General features: G+C 42.4%; 1 protein-coding gene across 2 annotated transcripts; it reads left to right on the forward strand.

Annotated features, from left to right (window-relative positions):
* Window positions 1-3,182: 3,182 nt before the first annotated feature.
* Window positions 3,183-17,040, forward strand: mapk8b (mitogen-activated protein kinase 8b). Of its 2 annotated transcripts, none has more exons than XM_067244054.1 (12): window positions 3,183-3,317; window positions 5,559-5,740; window positions 6,373-6,502; window positions 6,588-6,646; window positions 7,249-7,387; window positions 8,316-8,481; window positions 10,115-10,186; window positions 10,840-11,022; window positions 11,521-11,645; window positions 12,791-12,854; window positions 13,445-13,522; window positions 13,889-17,040. In XM_067244054.1, the coding sequence occupies exons 2-12, from the start codon at window positions 5,619-5,621 to the stop codon at window positions 14,062-14,064; spliced, it is 1,314 nt and encodes a 437-aa protein (XP_067100155.1). In that variant the 5' UTR covers window positions 3,183-3,317; window positions 5,559-5,618; the 3' UTR covers window positions 14,065-17,040. The 2 variants fall into 2 exon arrangements, with proteins under 2 accessions (XP_067100155.1, XP_067100156.1); XM_067244055.1 differs by having other exon boundaries at window positions 13,884-14,030.
* The last annotated feature ends 1,487 nt before the right edge of the window (window positions 17,041-18,527 follow it).

The following is an 18,527-nucleotide window of genomic DNA, read 5'->3' on the forward strand; positions in this document are numbered from 1 at the left end:
CCTAGGGAGCACACACACACATAGGAAAGAGAAAAGCTATTGTGTTTAAGACTACAATATCACGTGCACATATAGATTGCTTGTGTGGCCAACTACAGAGAAACCCAAAGGGCTCCCTTTGAACCATGTGTTACTTTATCTTTCTCCATCTATCTTCTCTCTCTCTCTCTCTCTCTCTCTCTCTCTCTCTCTCTCTCTCTCTCTCTCTCTCTCACACTCACACACACACACACTCCAGGCTTCCAAACATTGACACCAGCCTTTCAGTTGGCCGTATAATTGGCTTTTAGAGAGCACCGTGGATTTGCTCTAATGTGCGGTTGCTCTCTTTACCTTTCATTCTTCTCCTGTCATCTCCAAGATGACAGGGAGGGACTTTTTAGCACTAGGATGTCAGACAATATATATATATGTTATATATAATAACATATTTTGGAAAAATGACTTGGGTTTGCAATTGAACTTGTATGAGTTAGCTTGTCTTCTGTAATCGTATAAACACGACCAATTGCTTTTCTTCAACGAGAAAAAGGCATGTTGACTATAGGCTGAAAAGATGTTAGTCACATGTGGGGCAAAGAAGCCCTGCTCCCTGTTACCAAGGAAGGCTGTGTTTCCTCAAGCAAAAATGTCAAAAATATTTACTTGTGAGATAATACAATACCTACACTATATGTTATGAGCTGAAACAGTCGACTATTGTTTGAAAATTGCGTAGAAATGTTCACATTAATTTTGATATTTCAAAAGCATTACAAAGAAGAGTTAACAAAATGGATATACCATTAGTGACAATTGGATTGTGACAATGATACTAGTAACTTCCATTGGAAGAGTGGATGGATCTACAGTAGCATAATAACATAGGCTACACGCTAGAAATCGACACAGGCTTTAGAGGAAAGAGAGCTAATTGATACAAAGCTACCATATCCAAACCACCTGTTGGGGATACAGAACCAGGGTGGTGGTCAAGACCCTTTCACTTTCTATCAATTCCAAATGTTACAATAACTCCATTCTCCAATCCATATTCTATAATTAAAGCAATTAGACACACTTATTTATTTTTGATTGCAGTTGTAGTAATTATACATATTTAAGTACAACCACTCATTTATAATCATAATCATTCAGAGTTTGCATCTCTTACCTCTTTTAACTAGGATTTAGTAGAAAAAATAAATTGTCTCGAAAGTCCTAATTGATATGCATAGGATAGAGCATGTTCTGCCAACAACAGCAATGGCTCAGTAATGAGCCCTATTCCCCCAAAATAATTAGAAACTATATTAATGCTTTATATTTCATGAGAAATGCTGTAACCGTTCTAAATTGGTGGCAACTACTGTAGTTCAAAAAATAATTTGATCAAATCATTTTTGCAAGGCCCCTCATTTCAACCAGTGTGGAACAGATCATTGATTCCCAGCCCAAAAAGACTTAATTGCAATCAGTGTCAGTAAAGGTTGAATATTGAGCGTTTTTGTGAAAGACGACACAATTATTTTTTTAAGGAGATTTGAAAAATTAAACTCCACAGTTGAAATACTCATATCCACAATTCAATAGGCCTATTTGTCCATCACAATAGGCCTAATATAAGGTGCATGGCCATATCTGTCAGTCACCACATCTGCTTGCATCAACGGAGATACAAATAAGTGGTTGTTCCACCTAGAAGACACCTACTTCCGAATCTTTACTTTCAATCTGTGTGATTAAACTAAACTGTCTGACTCAAGTGCCGACTGTTCGTTTACCCCTGCACCATGCAGGTGAAAAGATATAGACTATATTAGAAGAACTTTAAAGAGTTAGGCTATCTACATTTTAAGGTTATCTAAGCACGTAGGCTAGGCCTATTTTGTTGTAGCTGTTTTGCGCAACAATGTATAATGAATATTAAGTGTTACCTTATTTCATTCGATATCTGAAGAAATCCTCTTCTTAGTTTATTCAGAATATCCGCAGCATCTCCCTCTATCCCACCCCTACTCGCCGCTCGCAACTTTCCCAAACCAACCTACTTTTTTCTCTATAGGGATACAAAAAATCCACTCTATGGCATTATTTTTTCCGTGCTCACACCTGATGACGTGTGGTTACAGTGTTTTGTGTCAATTTGTCCTATTTTTAGGCTACAGCTATAAGAACTCAATTGGATTACCGGAGCAATTTGACAGCGACAGTCAAGACGCAACCAATCCGTGGGGCGGCATTTAGCTAATCTGTCATTTAAATCATGGTGACACACGTATTGTTCCATTAAAGCTCTACTACCCTATATATTGCTGTCTATCTGCAATGTGATGCACAGGATACTGAAAATACTCGTTTAATTACTAATTTCCTAGGTTTTATAAATTAACTCCGGTAACCAATTTATTTTAACCCAAACTGTTGACGTATAAAATGTTGCCTTGACATTTTAGCGATGGTTCTGGGCAGACCAATAGCTTAATTCAGAATCCACTTTAAAAGGCACTTTAGCACACATGCATACAAATCAATGAACGTCTGTCCTATAAGTAACTGATTTAAAACTGTATGTAGCCATTTAGATTTCATAATTTTGTTGTGCTGGGTCTATAATAGGCTAAAACATTTGAGTTATCATAGCCTAGTCTATCTCAAATCAATTTGGTATGCCAATTCAATTATAATACAAAAACGTATTTAGGCTAGGCCTATGTCAAGTTTGTAACACTCAATTCTAGTAGGCCAAATAGTTGGGTAGCCAAGGCATATATAGCCTATGCGTGTTGCAAAATCCTCCTGAGCGCAATGCATTAACCAAGGCTACGTTGCGGTCTTGAATACCGCGCAACATCGTACGGTTTCGACGACATCGGTATGAAATGGCAGAAACTGCTTGTGTCACAGAGCACAACGATTAGGTAAGCTCGATTTGTTCTATGCGAGTGAAGGGGCTTTTCGTGGATCAGTCTACATTATTTTAGCTTGATCAAAATAGCTTCGTTTGGAAATAATAGAGCAGTTCCTTTAGAACGGCCATTGGAATCACTAAAAACACGGAAGCCATAGACATTTTGAAAATCTGATTGCAAATTGAATCTGATGGGCAAACCACGGGGCGGGCCAGTTGACCAAAACGAGGGTACAGTTATTACGTAGTACACATGTATTTTGCAGATCCAGGCCTGGTAGTGGAAGGAAACGCAGTGGACCACTGGTTGTCTTGCTAAGGAATAAATAATATATTTCTTCAAACATTCAGTTGTGTATTACAGAGGAAGGATTGGCTACCGCAGTTGAACAGTTTTGGATTAACTCAAGCTTTCTGTGGGAGAGGGGTAAGTTTGATGTATATCTTTGTGAAGGCATGTTATTGTTAGCCGTGGGGGATGGTATGGGCCACTGATGGGTCGTACAGAACACATAAAATAAGCCAACTGGACCAAAAGGTACAGGTTCGGCCTGTAACCCCCCTGGTAGCTTATTTGTGAAAGTCCTGCGGATATGCTACAATGTAAAAGGCTACGACGTTCACAAATGACTGAGACTAGTTATAAACTACGGCGGCGTTACAATGTAACCTTATATCTTCAACTTTAAGCACTTGCCTACATTCTGGCCGTTGGCAACTGTACATGTAGGCTACATATTAGTCTTTGCTTTCAAATATACCTGTGTTGTACGTGTTAACCACATTTTGGTTGAATGGTCAACATTTATTGAACAGCCTGGTGTCGTTGCGATTTTAGCGCCGCACGGTTGATCACCTACTGCTGATTTTGCCGTGCGGTAAATGGGTTATGTTATCAATCACATCGACCATATTATATAAACCTAAAATTAAATGTTCATAACTGAATAGCATATTAGCTTATCAGGTTATAACACAGACATTAAAGTGGTCCACTCACAATATTTGTGCATTTGCTTACTCTGTAATTTGTTGTCTGGTCATCTTAATTGGTCAATCCACTGTGTGATCTGATTGACCCTTGACCTGCATACAAGAGCCTACAGTTTTGGCAACCTGCTCCCAAACCTGACCTTACCTGTTCTTCCACTCTGTAATAAGACTCTGATAACATAGTTTTGCAACATCTGCACTGTTAAGGGGACTGACGTAGCATAATACAGCCAACCAGAGAAGTGATCATTCATATTGTAAATAACTAGATTGGAACAAAAATGTGAGATGCAAGATCCCATCATAGTAAACAAAACAGGCTTATTGTCTGTGAGAAGAGATCAAAGGGGAACAGAAGTGTGTGTTTGAGGGAGAATACCATTTACATTTAGTCATTTAGCAGACGCTCTTATCCAGAGCGACTTACAGTAAGTACAGGGACATTCCCCCGAGGCAAGTAGGGGGAAGTGCCTTGCCCAAGGACACAACGTCAGTTGGCATGACCGGGAATCGAACTGGCAACCTTCGGATTACTAGCCCGATTCCCTCACCGCTCAGCCACCTGACTCCAGAAGGAGAGAGAGAGGAGGAGAACATGGAGAAGACAGGATGCAGGGGGGAGAGAGAGGAGCTTTTTGGAGGGGAGATGAGTGTCCGAGAAGAGGAGAGGAAGATGAAATGAGAAAAGAGCAGAGAGGGAAGGCCGTGAGGGGGAGGAGAGCAGCGGAGAAGGAGGGAAAGTAGATGTGTATGGAGGTCGAGTCTTGGTTTGTGGATTGTTCAGCCATCGGTCAGCGAAAAGCCCACTCAATACAGTGTTCTAAATTTGAATAATGATTTGTCATCTTCAAACTCAATATATGATCCATGACTCTCTCTCTTTCTCTCTCTCTCTCATGTCTTTCATTTGCCTGATCAAGAAGCTGAGCTATGAGTTTTAGGTACATTTCTGAGATGTGAGTCGTAGGACTCACATGTCTTCTCAGGGGTCTCTTAGGTTTGTGATCATCTGAAACCCAACTGTCCCCCTCCCCATGTTGTTCATCAGGATTCAACCAAAATATTCAGAGAAATCTGAGAATAAGAAATTATTTCATCATGTCATTATTTTATCTGGTTGCTTGCTGAACATGACACACAGTGAAGTAGCTCTAAAATCTTGGTTTTGACCAAAACTAAATGGATGGCCGGTTGATAAAGAGGGTTTGAAGTTTGGCCAATATTTTCCAATAATAAGAGTTTTGGTTCTAAAATGTAAATGCATTGATTCCGTCATTGCTAATAGCTGTGAAGTAGCCTAATCTGTGTTATGGAATTTTTTGTTTTTTTATGAAGGGGTTTTATAATGGATTTACTGATACAAACTACATTCTGATCCTTTAAGCTACAAACTACAACCTAATGTATGTTAGTGCATAAGTAGGCCTAAAGCTGTGTAGATAAAGTGTAGTCTATATGACATAGCCCTGCCTCCTAGATGCAGATGTTAATACTGTCCGAAGCAGACTCCAGTCTCCTTGAGTGGGCTATATCCACATTGTAGCCTAGGTCTGATGAAGATGTTGTCATTGTACACACAGTTAATGTGGTTATGTTCTGAATAATACAATGCTAATATTCTCTCATTACCTCTTCCTCATTCATTTCACCCTCTGTTTTCCTGCTTTTCTCTCAGGTCTTGAAAGGGAAGTCCCACTTGGATGTCCAAATACAGTGTGTTTTTCAAGATTTAATCATGAATCGGAATAAGCGTGAAAAGGAGTATTACAGTTTAGACGTCGGAGATTCCACTTTCACGGTTTTGAAGCGCTATCAGAACCTCAGACCCATAGGATCTGGAGCACAGGGGATCGTCTGGTGAGTCACTCACACACGAGGAGAACAGAGATGGGAATTAAAAAACAAGTGGATTGTGACAAGAGCTGCCATCTCACTTACACATCTACATTTCCCTTGAGACCCTGTTGAAATCCTTTTTGTGTTGGTTAAAACCAAACCCCCAGGCCCCCCCCCCCCCCCCAGGTGTCCTTTAAAAGGGTATCAGGGGAACTGGGCTGGCTTAGGGTGTCTGCTGTTGAACTAATGCATCTTTACATCTCCTCTTCACTGCCCACAATCTGTCTTTCACTAAGCTGTCTGGGAGATGCACAGGTCCCCATTCAGTGGTGAAATGAGAGTGGAGAAAGCATGTTTTCTGCACAGCAACAGTCACATCTCTTCAAACACCCAGACCGAATCATACAATTATTGACCCTGCTGAATGTGTGCAGTGGGCACAGGAAGTCAGGATGATTAGTCATAGAAAACCTTGTAATCTCCCTGCCTCATTGGCCTCACTGTGAGCGTTAGGAGCCTGTCTAAATACTGTCTAAATCAGAAATACAAGTACAAATAAGATATGTAATAAAGTGTGTAAAAAAAAAAAAAAAAAGCATTTATTTACTGTTCAGTAGTTTCATATTTTGCTGTCTTTTGTCGGTCCTTTACAGCTCAGCATATGACCACAATCTCGAGCGAAATGTTGCTATTAAGAAACTCAGTCGACCTTTTCAGAACCAGACTCACGCCAAACGTGCTTACAGAGAGCTGGTGCTCATGAAGTGTGTCAACCATAAGAACGTAAGCTCTCTCTCTCTGTGTGTAGTAGCATTCCAGTCAAACCAAACCACTGTTGTATAATAATGTGCTCTATTTGCCTTTCCAGATCATAGGCCTATTAAATGTTTTCACACCACAGAAGACACTAGAGGAGTTTCAGGACGTGTAAGTGAGCTGTACTGTAGCATGTAACCCTGACTTAGAATGATATGAAACGTCTAAACGCTGTGTGTGCACGCGCGATTGTATGCATTTGTGTGTGTTGGGCAGTGGACAGTGGACAGAACTAATGTCTGCTGAGGGATAAGTGATGGGTTAGTACATTGCAGAGTGCATTCTGGGAGGAAGTGTGATTAATTCTATCCTGGCGGACGAGAGGAGTGTGTGTGTGTGTGTGTGTGTGTGTGTGTGTGTGTATCACTCTGTGTCTGCCTGATTGGAGCTAAAAAGAAAAATGAACAAATCATAGCCTGAGGCCTGGAGGATAAACAGACAGTTTCAGGATGAAAGAGCCCACTCTGCTTTGTGTGTGTGTGTGTGTGTGTGTGTGTGTGTGTGTGTGTGTGTGTGATGGACTGTACTGTACTGTACTGTTTTTTTGTTAGTGTGTGTGGGGGATGTATGTGGAGTATATTGAGTATGCTCAAGAAAGTGTATGTGAATGTGCTGAATGTGTGCCAAATGACAGCTTGTCCACATTGTCCCTGAGCGTGTGAGTGCGCAGCTCTGTATAGTGCACCCTCTCACCACACCCTCGGCCCCCGCAGGTACCTGGTGATGGAGCTGATGGATGCCAACCTGTGCCAGGTCATTCAGATGGAGCTGGACCACGAGAGGCTGTCCTACCTGCTCTACCAGATGCTGTGTGGCATCAAGCACCTCCACGCTGCTGGCATCATACACAGGGTGAGTCGGCAGTGGAGATGCTCAGACACACACACACACGCGCTCATTCATCATACACAGGGTGAGTCGGCAGTGGAGATGCTCAGACACACACACACACGCGCTCATTCATCATACACAGGGTGAGTCGGCAGTGGAGATGCTCAGACACACACACACGCGCGCTCATTCATCATACACAGGGTGAGTCGGCAGTGGAGATGCTCAGACACACACACACACGCGCTCATTCATCCGAACCCACACACGCATTCGCTTACTTACTTATCCCAACACACAACTCTCGCACGCACATTGTTCGTCCCCGACACGCGCACACACATGCGCGCACGCACGCACAGAATAAGTTAGTGTAATGCACACGCGTCCCTGAGCCAGCCGAGCAGCACTGATCTGCGTGACCTAGCTGAGAGAGGCCTCGCCTCGGTCCTAATGTGGAACGCCAAGAGCCCCAGTAAGGTGGAGGCGTACTGGAGATGAGTCACTTGTTGTCAAAGTTCGCTTCCCTGCACGTCTCCTCTCGGCCTGCCTCTCCACAGCTGTCCCCTTTCCTCCGGTTTGGTGCTGTCTGATCCGGGCCGCATTTGAACACAGCAAAAATGACTGTGGTTAGCCTACACCACTGGACTGTCTCAGTTGTTATGAAAACAAACTGAATATGTCCTGTGTAATGTTATTTGATACTCAAATAACTATAGAAAGCTAGAGATGCTTACATGCTGGGAAACTGCTTGAAATTCAAAGTAAACATAGCTATAGTTAAATCCAAGGCATTTTATTGACTTCACACACTAGCCTGTGTTATTTATTCTACAGCATGGGAAGATGAAATCCTTGCATCTTTCTTAATTCCACCTCTTAAACCCCCAAGGTTTTTTCCAGGCATTCATCTAATGATTTCTTTCTTCTCTGCCACGTCTTCTTGCAGGATTTGAAGCCCAGCAACATTGTGGTGAAGTCAGACTGCACACTGAAGATCCTGGACTTTGGCCTGGCCAGAACAGCGGCCACCGGCCTCCTCATGACCCCCTATGTTGTCACACGCTACTACCGTGCCCCTGAGGTCATCCTGGGGATGGGCTACCAGGCCAATGGTGAGTCAGCCATGGGTTGTGGCATCAGCCAATTAGAAGATGTACTGCAAAACTCTGCTTGCCGCATGCACCTCTCACTTGAGTGCACACACACACTCCGTCTGACACCCTCCTAGGGGAACGTGGCACGTGTGGCAATGCATTTTGGGATACTTCCTGTTTGGTGCCCCTGCCTTCCACACTGTCACACAGCAGCTCCAGGGCTTGTGTTGTTTTATTGATTGTCCGTCCAGAGCGAGACTGGTCCGACTGGATCCAGTCACTTATGCATGCTCTTACTCACTCAACACTGCCTGCCTTCTGCACTTAGCGTTTCTCTGAAACAAGGTCCTCCATGCAGACATAATGAGGCTTGCTTCATATCTTAAAGTCACTACACAGTTTTTGTTATTCGATGGAAACACAGGCTTTGCAAGTGAAAAGAAGGAAGATTAGGCTAGGCTTGAGTCTCAGGTTTAGGTGATCAGCCAGGCAGGCCCCTATAGTCTTCTGACCTGAACACTCTTAGATTTTCCTGCTGACTTGATGCTTTGCTTATTCTTTCCCTCTCCTCCTGTGCTACACATGTGTAGTGGATATATGGGCTGTGGGCTGCATTATGGCAGAAATGGTTCGCCACAAAATCCTTTTTCCAGGAAGGGATTGTATCCTTGTGCTGCTTGCAGCAGTTTCTGCATTGTAAGCGAGAGAGAGAAAGAGAGAGAGAAAAAAAGAGTTTGTTCTCCCTTTTCTACCTTTTGTTTTGAAGCCTTGTTCATGGAATGGATTGCAGAGATCATGTTCAAAGAGAGACTGTCAAAAAAGATATTTCTTTGGGATGCCTTGACTCCTCCTCACCTCCCGCCCTCACACACACACACACACACACCTCCCCCCCTTCACACACACACACCTCCCCCCTTCACACACACCCTTCCACCACCCCCCTCCCCACCGCACAGACAGCACCCGCTCCAAACACATCCGTCTCGCTCAACCTGATGCACCTAAAATGGAATTCCAAACTCTTTCATCACGGAGAAGGGAACTGCACAACATCCACTTTACATCACCTTTCCTCATAGAGCTGCTCAGAATACACACTTTGGCAAAGCAGGAAACAAGTCATACTCAGACAGACTGGGGTTATCCTGTCATGTAGTGTGGACTAGTAAAAGTGCCCTGGAATTACACAGGCTGGCAGTCAGCCATGGTTTCAAACACAGACTGAAATCGATATATCAATGACTTCATGTGTCTATGACTTAAGGTGGGATTACTTAAAATGAGAAGGGGGGGGGGGGTACGCTGTCTTATGTTATAATACCGTTTCTACAGACCTCTGCTTTCATTGTCTGGTTAGTCTGAAGATGATGGGGGGGGGGGGGGGGAATGCTAAACCTTACCAGCTTTCCCTGTTTTTACACCTGATGAGACAACAGTGACAGCAGAAGGATTGTTGGACACAGACACTAGAATGAATGCAGGCATTAGAAATGTGCCCCCCCCCCCCCCTCCACACACAGACACACATCACCCCGTTTGCATCGCCTCCTTTTGTCTGTGGTATTTGTTTGTTGTTTCTTTTGATCTGTTTGTTTTGGTTGTTTGTTTGAGTCCTGCATGCTAATTTGGTTGTCATTTCATTTTTCAGTTGATGTCTGGTCTATTGGCTGCATCATGGCAGAAATGGTCCGAGGTAGTGTCTTGTTCCCAGGCACAGATCGTATCCTTACCTGGACCTCCCGCCAGCCAGCCCTCCATCCCGTTTGTCCCATGTTGTGTAACAGAGTGTGAAAGAGTGTGTGGAAGAGTGTGTTTGAGTGCCCAGAGTGTGTGTCGTATATGGAAAGGTTAACTGTTGTCTGGGTGAACTGGCAGTATGCTCAAAGGGTTTTTGAGTTGGAGGGCTGGTCTGTGATCAGTTACAAATGTTTAAATCATGCAAAAAGTATTAAAATAATCGAATTAAGAATACAATAGAGCTGATCCTAGATCTGTCCCACTCCCACGTTGAAATGCTTTGTAGATACTAGCCCAGAGCCACAGAGTAGTTGTCCATCGCTGCAGGCATCCATGTTCTCCAATCACAGCTGCACCTCCAAAACAGCTGTGATGGCTACCTATGTGTTCCTCTTTGTGTCCATGATCCACCACAGCCAATGGGGGAGGAGGTATATTCTGGACAATTAGGAACCCCTCACACACAGCCCAAGAATACCGACAATGAACCCCAAGCCCTGTCACAGTCATGTCCTAAACCCCACCCCTCCCCAACCAGACAACACACTGATTCTCCTTCAAGCCCTCAGGATGCCCCCTGTCCCCCCCTGGTCAAAGCTGTGTAAAGTGTGTTCTTCTTAACGGTGGCCAATAAAGACATCGACCAGTGGAACAAGGTGATTGAACAGCTGGGGACTCCGTCTCAGGAGTTCCTGATGAAGCTGAACCAGTCGGTAAGGACCTATGTGGAGAACCGACCTCGCTACGCCGGCTACAGCTTCGAGAAGCTCTTCCCTGACGTCCTCTTCCCTGCCGACTCGGAACACAACAAACTGAAAGGTAAGGAACCCCTGTCAGCGCTTATCGCTAATAAAGCTGTGTTCTATTCAATTCTCCACATTCATACCTTGCGTCTACAATTAAACATATTTTTCTCTCAAACGTATTAATAATCTTTTAATTATAAGACCTAGATTATGTCTTAATGACTGAAATCTCAGTTAGGTAAATCAATTATTTATAGGATGCCTGGCAACCAGATAGCTGTGCTGTAGGTTTTTAAAGAGCTTGTGTGATAAATCTTTCTTTGTGGTGCACCAACCCAATTATGTGATGGGCGATTGGTAATTCCACTAAAAGTAGTCTTGTTAAATCAACATTAATGCTCCGTCCTCATTGGTGCTTTATCCTGCTGGGATTGCGATCATGTTTGACTGACGACTCCAATTTCTGGCCCACTAGACTAATTTATCAGCACAGTGAATGTCAAAGGACTGAAGCAGAGAGAGAGAGATTTGTCTACCATTCATTTCTCTACTTGTCTCTATTGCCTTGCAGCGAGTCAAGCCAGAGACCTATTATCAAAAATGCTGGTAATAGATGCATCCAAACGGATCTCAGTGGATGAGGCTCTGCAGCACTCTTACATAAATGTTTGGTATGATCCGACTGAAGTGGAGGCGGTAAGCACTTGTGTCCCATTTTCTGTGTGTGAAGAGGGGTTCTTGTGTTAATTATCGACTGTCCTCTGTGATGAAGTGTTCTATGATAGGAGGGAAAGTATGTGTGCATTACGTCGTGTGAAAGGAAGGATGTTTGTGTGTAAGGGCATTCGTGCACAGACTGAGTGATGATGATTTACGGTGAGAGGGGCAACATGTCAAAAACAGTCACCACAAAATGAGGGCAGGTTTGCCAGTACATCTGCAAAGGGAATAAGAAATAGGCTGAAGGCAGTCAGGGAGGAGGGAACCTAAAGATTAAAAGATGGAATAGCACGACTTTGATGATAAACATCACCATGCACCTACCCTCCACCAGCAGCAGGAGTGCCATAGTTGAACCCAATTGACAGCCAGCGGGGGGGTGTGTGTGTGTGTGTGTGTGTGTGTGTGTGTGTGTGTGTGTGTGTACCATAGGAACACTCAGGGGTGTGTCAACCTGCTGCAAGATTAGAGCCATGTTAGAAAGAGATAGCAGAGAGGGAGAGGGAGAGGGAGAGGGAGAGAGAGAGAGAGAGAGAGAGAGGGAGGGAGGGAGGGAGGGAGGGAGGGAGGGAGGGAGGGAGGGAGGGAGGGAGGGAGGGAGAGCGAGAGAGAGAGAGAGAGAGAGAGAGAGAGAGAGAGAGAGAGAGAGAGAGAGAGAGAGAGAGAGAGAGAGAGAGAGAGAGAGAGAGAGAGAGAGAGAGAGAGAGAGAGAGAGAGAGAGAGAGAGAGAGAGAGAGAGAGAGAGAGAGAGAGAGAGAGGAAAGGGATGAACTGTAACTCCCCGCCAAACATTTCTTTGGAGCTCATATTGGCCTTGAGATTAATCCGCAGTGCTGTTCCTTGCTCAAATTGATCAAATATATAATTGTGTGAATGTCTGAATTTCTCCAGAACATTCTGCTAATAACAAGTTTACCTTCACTATCAGCCTGTTTTTGAAAGGTCCTTCTTAATAGTTGTTCTTCTTAATTGTTTTTCTCTGTCAGGCTAGCTGAAGTAACTCAGTATTTGAACATCAACTGGCTGATTTGAGTTACACTGTGGAAACAAATGCTGTGTCTGTCTATGGTTTACTTTGGTCGTTAGCTAATAATAATGTGAGTACATGTATATTGTTTCAGCCTCCACCCCTCATCACAGACAAACAGCTGGATGAGAGAGAGCACACTGTTGACGAGTGGAAAGGTAGGGAGTCCCTTTTCTCTTTATACCGGATAGGTCAACGTTTTCAACATGTCAACATCTATGACAGAATCTCATTCAAAATCTACAAAGTCATATACATGCCAGCAATGCTCAGCAAGAGTTCTGTATCTCAACTGCTTGTGTGTGGTCGTGTGATGAGTGTGATGACACCAGATTCACACCTGCGCTGGAGGAACACACTGTTCCCCGGCTCGTCTGGGTCTCCTCAACCAATCTGGTGAAATCTGAACAAAGTTTACCTTAAAACTCCTATTTATGTGCACAAAAGATTTAACATTAGGGAGTCAGGTGGCTGAGCGGTTAGAGAATCGGACTAGTAATCAGAAGGTTGCTGGTTCGATTCCCGGCCGTGCAAAATGTCCTTGGGCAAGGCACGCCACCCTACTTGCCTCGGGGGAATGTCCCTGTACTTACTGTAAGTCGCTCTGGATAAGAGCGTCTGCTAAATGACTAAATGTAAATGTAAATGTAATATTGCTCCCTACACCAACAGTGCAGCACAGCATTCTTGCAGAACTTCAACTGTTTCTCTTCTCCTTTTCTCTTCTGACTGCCTGTTTCCATTCCAGAGTTGATATACAAGGAGGTGTTTGACTGGGAGGAGAGGACGAAGAATGGGGTGATCAGGGGACAGCCAGCCTCTCTAGGTTAGTAGAGAGACTTTACCAGCCTCTCCCTCTGCCACTCCCCCCTTTTGTTTTCCTCCTTCTCTGAATCCATAGTCCAGGCTTCAGTTATCTTACTGGGTGCCTTCTCTCTGCTCCTCATAGTCCAGGCTTCAGTTATCTTACTGGGTTCCTTCTCTCTGCTCCTCATAGTCCAGGCTTCAGTTATCTTACTGGGTGCCTTCTCTGCTCCTCATAGCCCAGGCTTCAGTTATCTTACTGGGTGTCTTCTCTCTGCTCCTCATAGCCCAGGCTTCAGTTATCTTACTGGGTGCCTTCTCTCTGCTCCTCATAGCCCAGGCTTCAGTTACCTTACTGGGTGCCTTCTCTCTGCTCCTCATAGCACAGGTGCAGCAGTGAGTGGAGACACCCAGCAGCACCAGCAGCATCCCCACCCTTCCACCTCCTCCTCCACGTCTGTCAACGATGTGTCCTCCATGTCCACCGACCCCACCCTGACCGACACGGACAGCCGCCTGGAGATGGCCACCACAGCAGGAGGCCCGCTGGGCTGCTGCAGATGACTATCAACCTGTCCTCCTGGCCTGGCCTCCAGTCCCACCCCTGTCCCTGCCCCCGTCCGGACATGGCTCCCACCTCTCCGCTTGTCTTCAATGGTGTAGCATTTAGGCCAGTTTTTTGCTGTTTTATGTGTTTGTTTTCTGAAACGAACAAAAGAAACTTTTTTTTTCGAACTGCTACAGAGTTGTTATTTTAGTTAGTTAGGTTTATTTTATTTTTTACTCCTGGCTGTAATTTATTGTTGCATATCTTTATTTTGGATTTTTGGGGAGCCGAAGACAGAGAACGTAGAAATGTTACTATACTTCGGTTTCTTAACAATATTGATTTTTTTTTTGGAGAAACATCTTTAAAAGCTTTCATGTGACTTTGACGTATTTTTTTAAGTTGCTCGTTTTACTTCAAGCTACTGCTATTTCAACTTGCCATATCAATGTAGAATGGGTTTGTACAGATTTTATGGTAAATACAGTATATATTTTTTTTCAGTTTGCAGTGAGCCATTTTAAACATAATTTTATTGATAAATGTTTGATTTTAGATCTCCCCTGCAGAATCCTAAAATTTTATTTAGCCTTTTTTGATCAGATATCATAACTATCAGATATTGTGTATAAAAAGAAAAGTTTCCTCTTGTGAGTCACTACTTCCTTGTAAAAAGTTTCAAGTTTATGAAAGCTTTATTTTTTGCTAGCTTATGTTTAGTTTAGTCTTAAGATATCTCAAAATGCTGTTTGAATTCAGAACCATTTTCCCTATGGGATATAAGATGAGTCCCCTTTTCAGATTTGTGATTTTGCCAGATTTAAATTTGTGGTTGTCTTATAGTCCATGAATGGTGCAATTAGGGTAACTTAAGAGCTTTCAGAAAGGATCATAATTTGTTTTCTACACGACTGCACTGGTTTGTTATAATTATTCTACGGGTGGATCTTGTTTTAATCGTAGGTGGTTTTGATGTTGACGTATGACTGAGAAACGTGTGGGAGCTTGGAGATGAGAAGCAGGAGTTGAGCTTGCATAGCTTTTGAGAAGGGAGTCAGAACATGGAAGTAAGGGATGGTTTGAGGATGTGATGATATTGGTCTTTGGCAAGATAAAGGTTCTTTGGGTTCCTTGAGGAAAAAAAACAATTATCTGTATCCCATTGTGTAATTGATGTACATTCACAATTTTAATACAGCTTGCAGTATGTTTAAAATCAATTTGGAAATGACTAGGTACAGTATCAGAATTGAAGAGTAATAATAGCTAAGGAAATTGGCTACCTGCATGCGTGCACTAAATCAAGTCACCCCGTTGACAAGGCAACAGAACCATGACTAAATCAGATGAGTCATTGCTTCAATGATTCTTTACTGTATGCAATAATGGTGTCCTTCCAGGTGGTGTTTTGAGTTTGCTTTTAAAAAGGAAAAGTGCCTGTAGTTTGTCAAGCATTCATTCCTAGGAAAAGGAGTATTCATCTGTGTGAAGGTTAATGGTGTCTAAAAAAAACAAAGTCAATCACAAGTGAGGCGGTTGTTGTCACAAATGTTTTGTATATTTTTCTACTGCATCGGTTTTGACCCTGAAGTTGGACACAGTAGTCTTTTGAGAGAGGTAATATGGTAATTTATGCGTCAAAGTATTTTAGCACATAGGTTTGAATAATTTTGACAGGACAGTTTTATCAAGGTCTTTCATCAAAGTAAAAATGAGCAAATAATTGTTTTCTATAACAGAGAACGATATGCTTGTTTGCTATGGGTTTGCGGCTTTATACTTTGCATATTAACAAAAATGTGCTGATTGTAGAAGGAGGAAATGATGGGAATATCCTCTTTTGTTTTAATCGAAATTTCTCAATGAACCAAATTGTTTATGTTGAAAGGTGACTAAATGGCTGTGGTGTTGTGTTTGTGGAAGGGTGCGTTCCAGAATGCCTGCCTTGGTGGGGTTGTGTAACTGGTCATCTGGGAATGAGAAGTGTGTTGTGATAGAGGTAGAGGAAGGGGTTGATAGCAGCCATTGATAGGTATACATTGTTAAAGTAGCTGTAACACAAGAAAATAATTAATCAGAAAAGAACACCTTTTTGTTGTTGTTTTTAAGTGCTCTTAATTTTCTTAGCCCAACATACAGTACAGGGATACAAATGAGGATTTATTAAAGTATCTGTTGCTTCTGTGCTTTTTTAAATTGCATCTCTAAAATTGTAATCGTCCTGATTTAAATAGACTTTGATGAACTACCTCACACTAAATTTCTACCAGTTCTTGGATACTTTAGTTGCCCACATAATTAGCTAGCAGAAGACATGTGAAGAGATTCCATTATTTATTTATTTGAAAGTGTACTATTGTCAATGTTAGGAGACCTATAGTTTTGTATATTATGTATACTTCACCTAGAAGTAAAGAGAACTGTTTATGTAAATTTCCTTTTTCTTAATTTTTTTTTTTTTTTTTTTTTTACAGTTCATGTGCAATACCTTCTGCAAATTTTGCTAGTAGTAAGTGATGGATCTAGCCCATGTTAGTAGTATGTTTCTGAAGGTAGAGAAGTGTTTGGTACTGTCAATCCATGTTTTCCTTTTTTTTATGAATTATTAGGATGATTCTCTGTGACTTGTTTATAGTCATGATGTTAAGTAATCAGTCTTACCTGTCCATCAAGTCTGCGGTCAGAGGGTTGTCGAGAGCGAGTCACATCACCTACGGCCGCTGAGATTTTGATTGTTATGTGGTAAGGCCAAAATAATGTTAATCAACAAAAAAAAAGATAAGTTAACGCCTAAAACAAACTCATATATGTATGGTGCTGGTTTGTAATGTTTGCTAGTGAAGCCAGCCATGCAAGTAGTTAAGAATTCCTGGCTCTGCGTGTCCCTGAAAACCGCAACCAATGAGAAGTGCACTACTAGAATTAATGCACTGGGATCTGACGATGCCTACATAAAAAAACATGTACTGCAAATAAAAGAAAATACAATTTGAATCACGTGGTTCTGTGTCATTGTTTAATTTTAAAACAACACTCACCTGGATCCACAAGGATTGGGAAGGGGGAGGTGCGAAATGATGATCATGTTTCTTTCTAGACTGTAATAATGACTAGTTTATACTTTAATATAAACTGAAACTCCATGACATCAGTATGTATTTATTTCTATAGTGTGACCTCCATTAAAAGTGTTTAATACCCATAATAAATAAGCACCATCTAGTTCCTCATAGATAAGAGACATTTAACCTGGGATTGAGAAGGACATCTCCACAATAGACACGCTCATCTCCATAGAAACATCACTTTGTAAATATAAGCATATGAACAGAATGTGATTCAGTTATTGAATTACACAGTTTTATAAAATGTAAAAAATGAAAATAAAATACAAATGATATAAATTACAGTCACATTGTCTTGAACTAAAAGCACTTTCTCACAATAAAATGCTGCTTAGCAACTGGTTTGGACTGTTTAAGTCTGTAGTGGTTATAATCTGAACAAGGGAGCTTGTTAACTATCAACAATTTCACCACATGCAAGGCTCACAATAAATTAAAACTTGCTTGAATTTCCTTGAAAAAGGTATTCATCAGCAATAGTTAACAATGCATTCAAACCTAATTATCATATTTAATTCTAGAATTAAATTGGACAGGGCTGGCTTCATTTACATTACATTTACATTTAGTCATTTAGCAGACGCTCTTATCCAGAGCGACTTACAGTAAGTACAGGGACATCCCCCCGAGGCAAGTAGGGTGAAGTGCCTTGCCCAAGGACACAACGTCAGTTTGCATGACCGGGAATCGAACTGGCAACCTTCGGATTACTAGCCCGATTCCCTCACCGCTCAGCCACCTGACCCCTTCATCAACATCACATTACATTCACTATATTACGGTGTACATTCTTCACTCAATATTGTCTTTTGATTCACAATTGGCACCTTTCATCAGCAGGTTCTTACACTGGTTTCCTTGCTCTTTTGTAATCCGGATACATGATAAATAATGAAGACAGTTATACAGAGAGGCATAATTTTCTGAAACAATGGACAAGCAGGCATAACATCCTGGATCTTCTGATTCAACACCATGGGCAGGTTTGAGTCCAAAAATACACCCCTTCTTACTCTCCTCCTAACTTGGATATGTGCTACTCCACACAGCTTATATATTGTCATGGCAGATGACTACTTTCTCCAAGGAAGGGAGGAAAGAAGGTTGCATTCACAGAAAATCAAAACAGGGCCATTCCCTGAAGGCACAGCCTGAGAACTGCTTCCTGGAGTCAGATGGCTGAGCGGTGAGGGAGTCGGGCTAGTAATCTGAAGGTTACCAGTTCGATTCCCCGCCGTGCCAAAATGACGTTGTGTCCTTGGGCAAGGCACTTCACCCTACTTGCTTCGGGGGGAATGTCCCTGTACTTACTGTAAGTCGCTCTGGATAAGAGCATCTGCTAAATGACTAAATGT

This window comes from Osmerus mordax, chromosome 10, assembly GCF_038355195.1.
Source record: "Osmerus mordax isolate fOsmMor3 chromosome 10, fOsmMor3.pri, whole genome shotgun sequence".
Lineage (NCBI taxonomy): Eukaryota > Metazoa > Chordata > Actinopteri > Osmeriformes > Osmeridae > Osmerus > Osmerus mordax.

Bases quoted from the DNA above. Each gene is read 5' to 3' on its own strand.
- mapk8b (XM_067244054.1), top strand. From the start codon at position 5,619: ATGAATCGGAATAAGCGTGAAAAGGAGTATTACAGTTTAGACGTCGGA. The intron at 7,388-8,315 runs GTGAGTCGGCAG...GTCTTCTTGCAG, and splicing joins CTGCTGGCATCATACACAGG to GATTTGAAGCCCAGCAACAT. The intron at 11,646-12,790 runs GTAAGCACTTGT...ATATTGTTTCAG, and splicing joins ATCCGACTGAAGTGGAGGCG to CCTCCACCCCTCATCACAGA.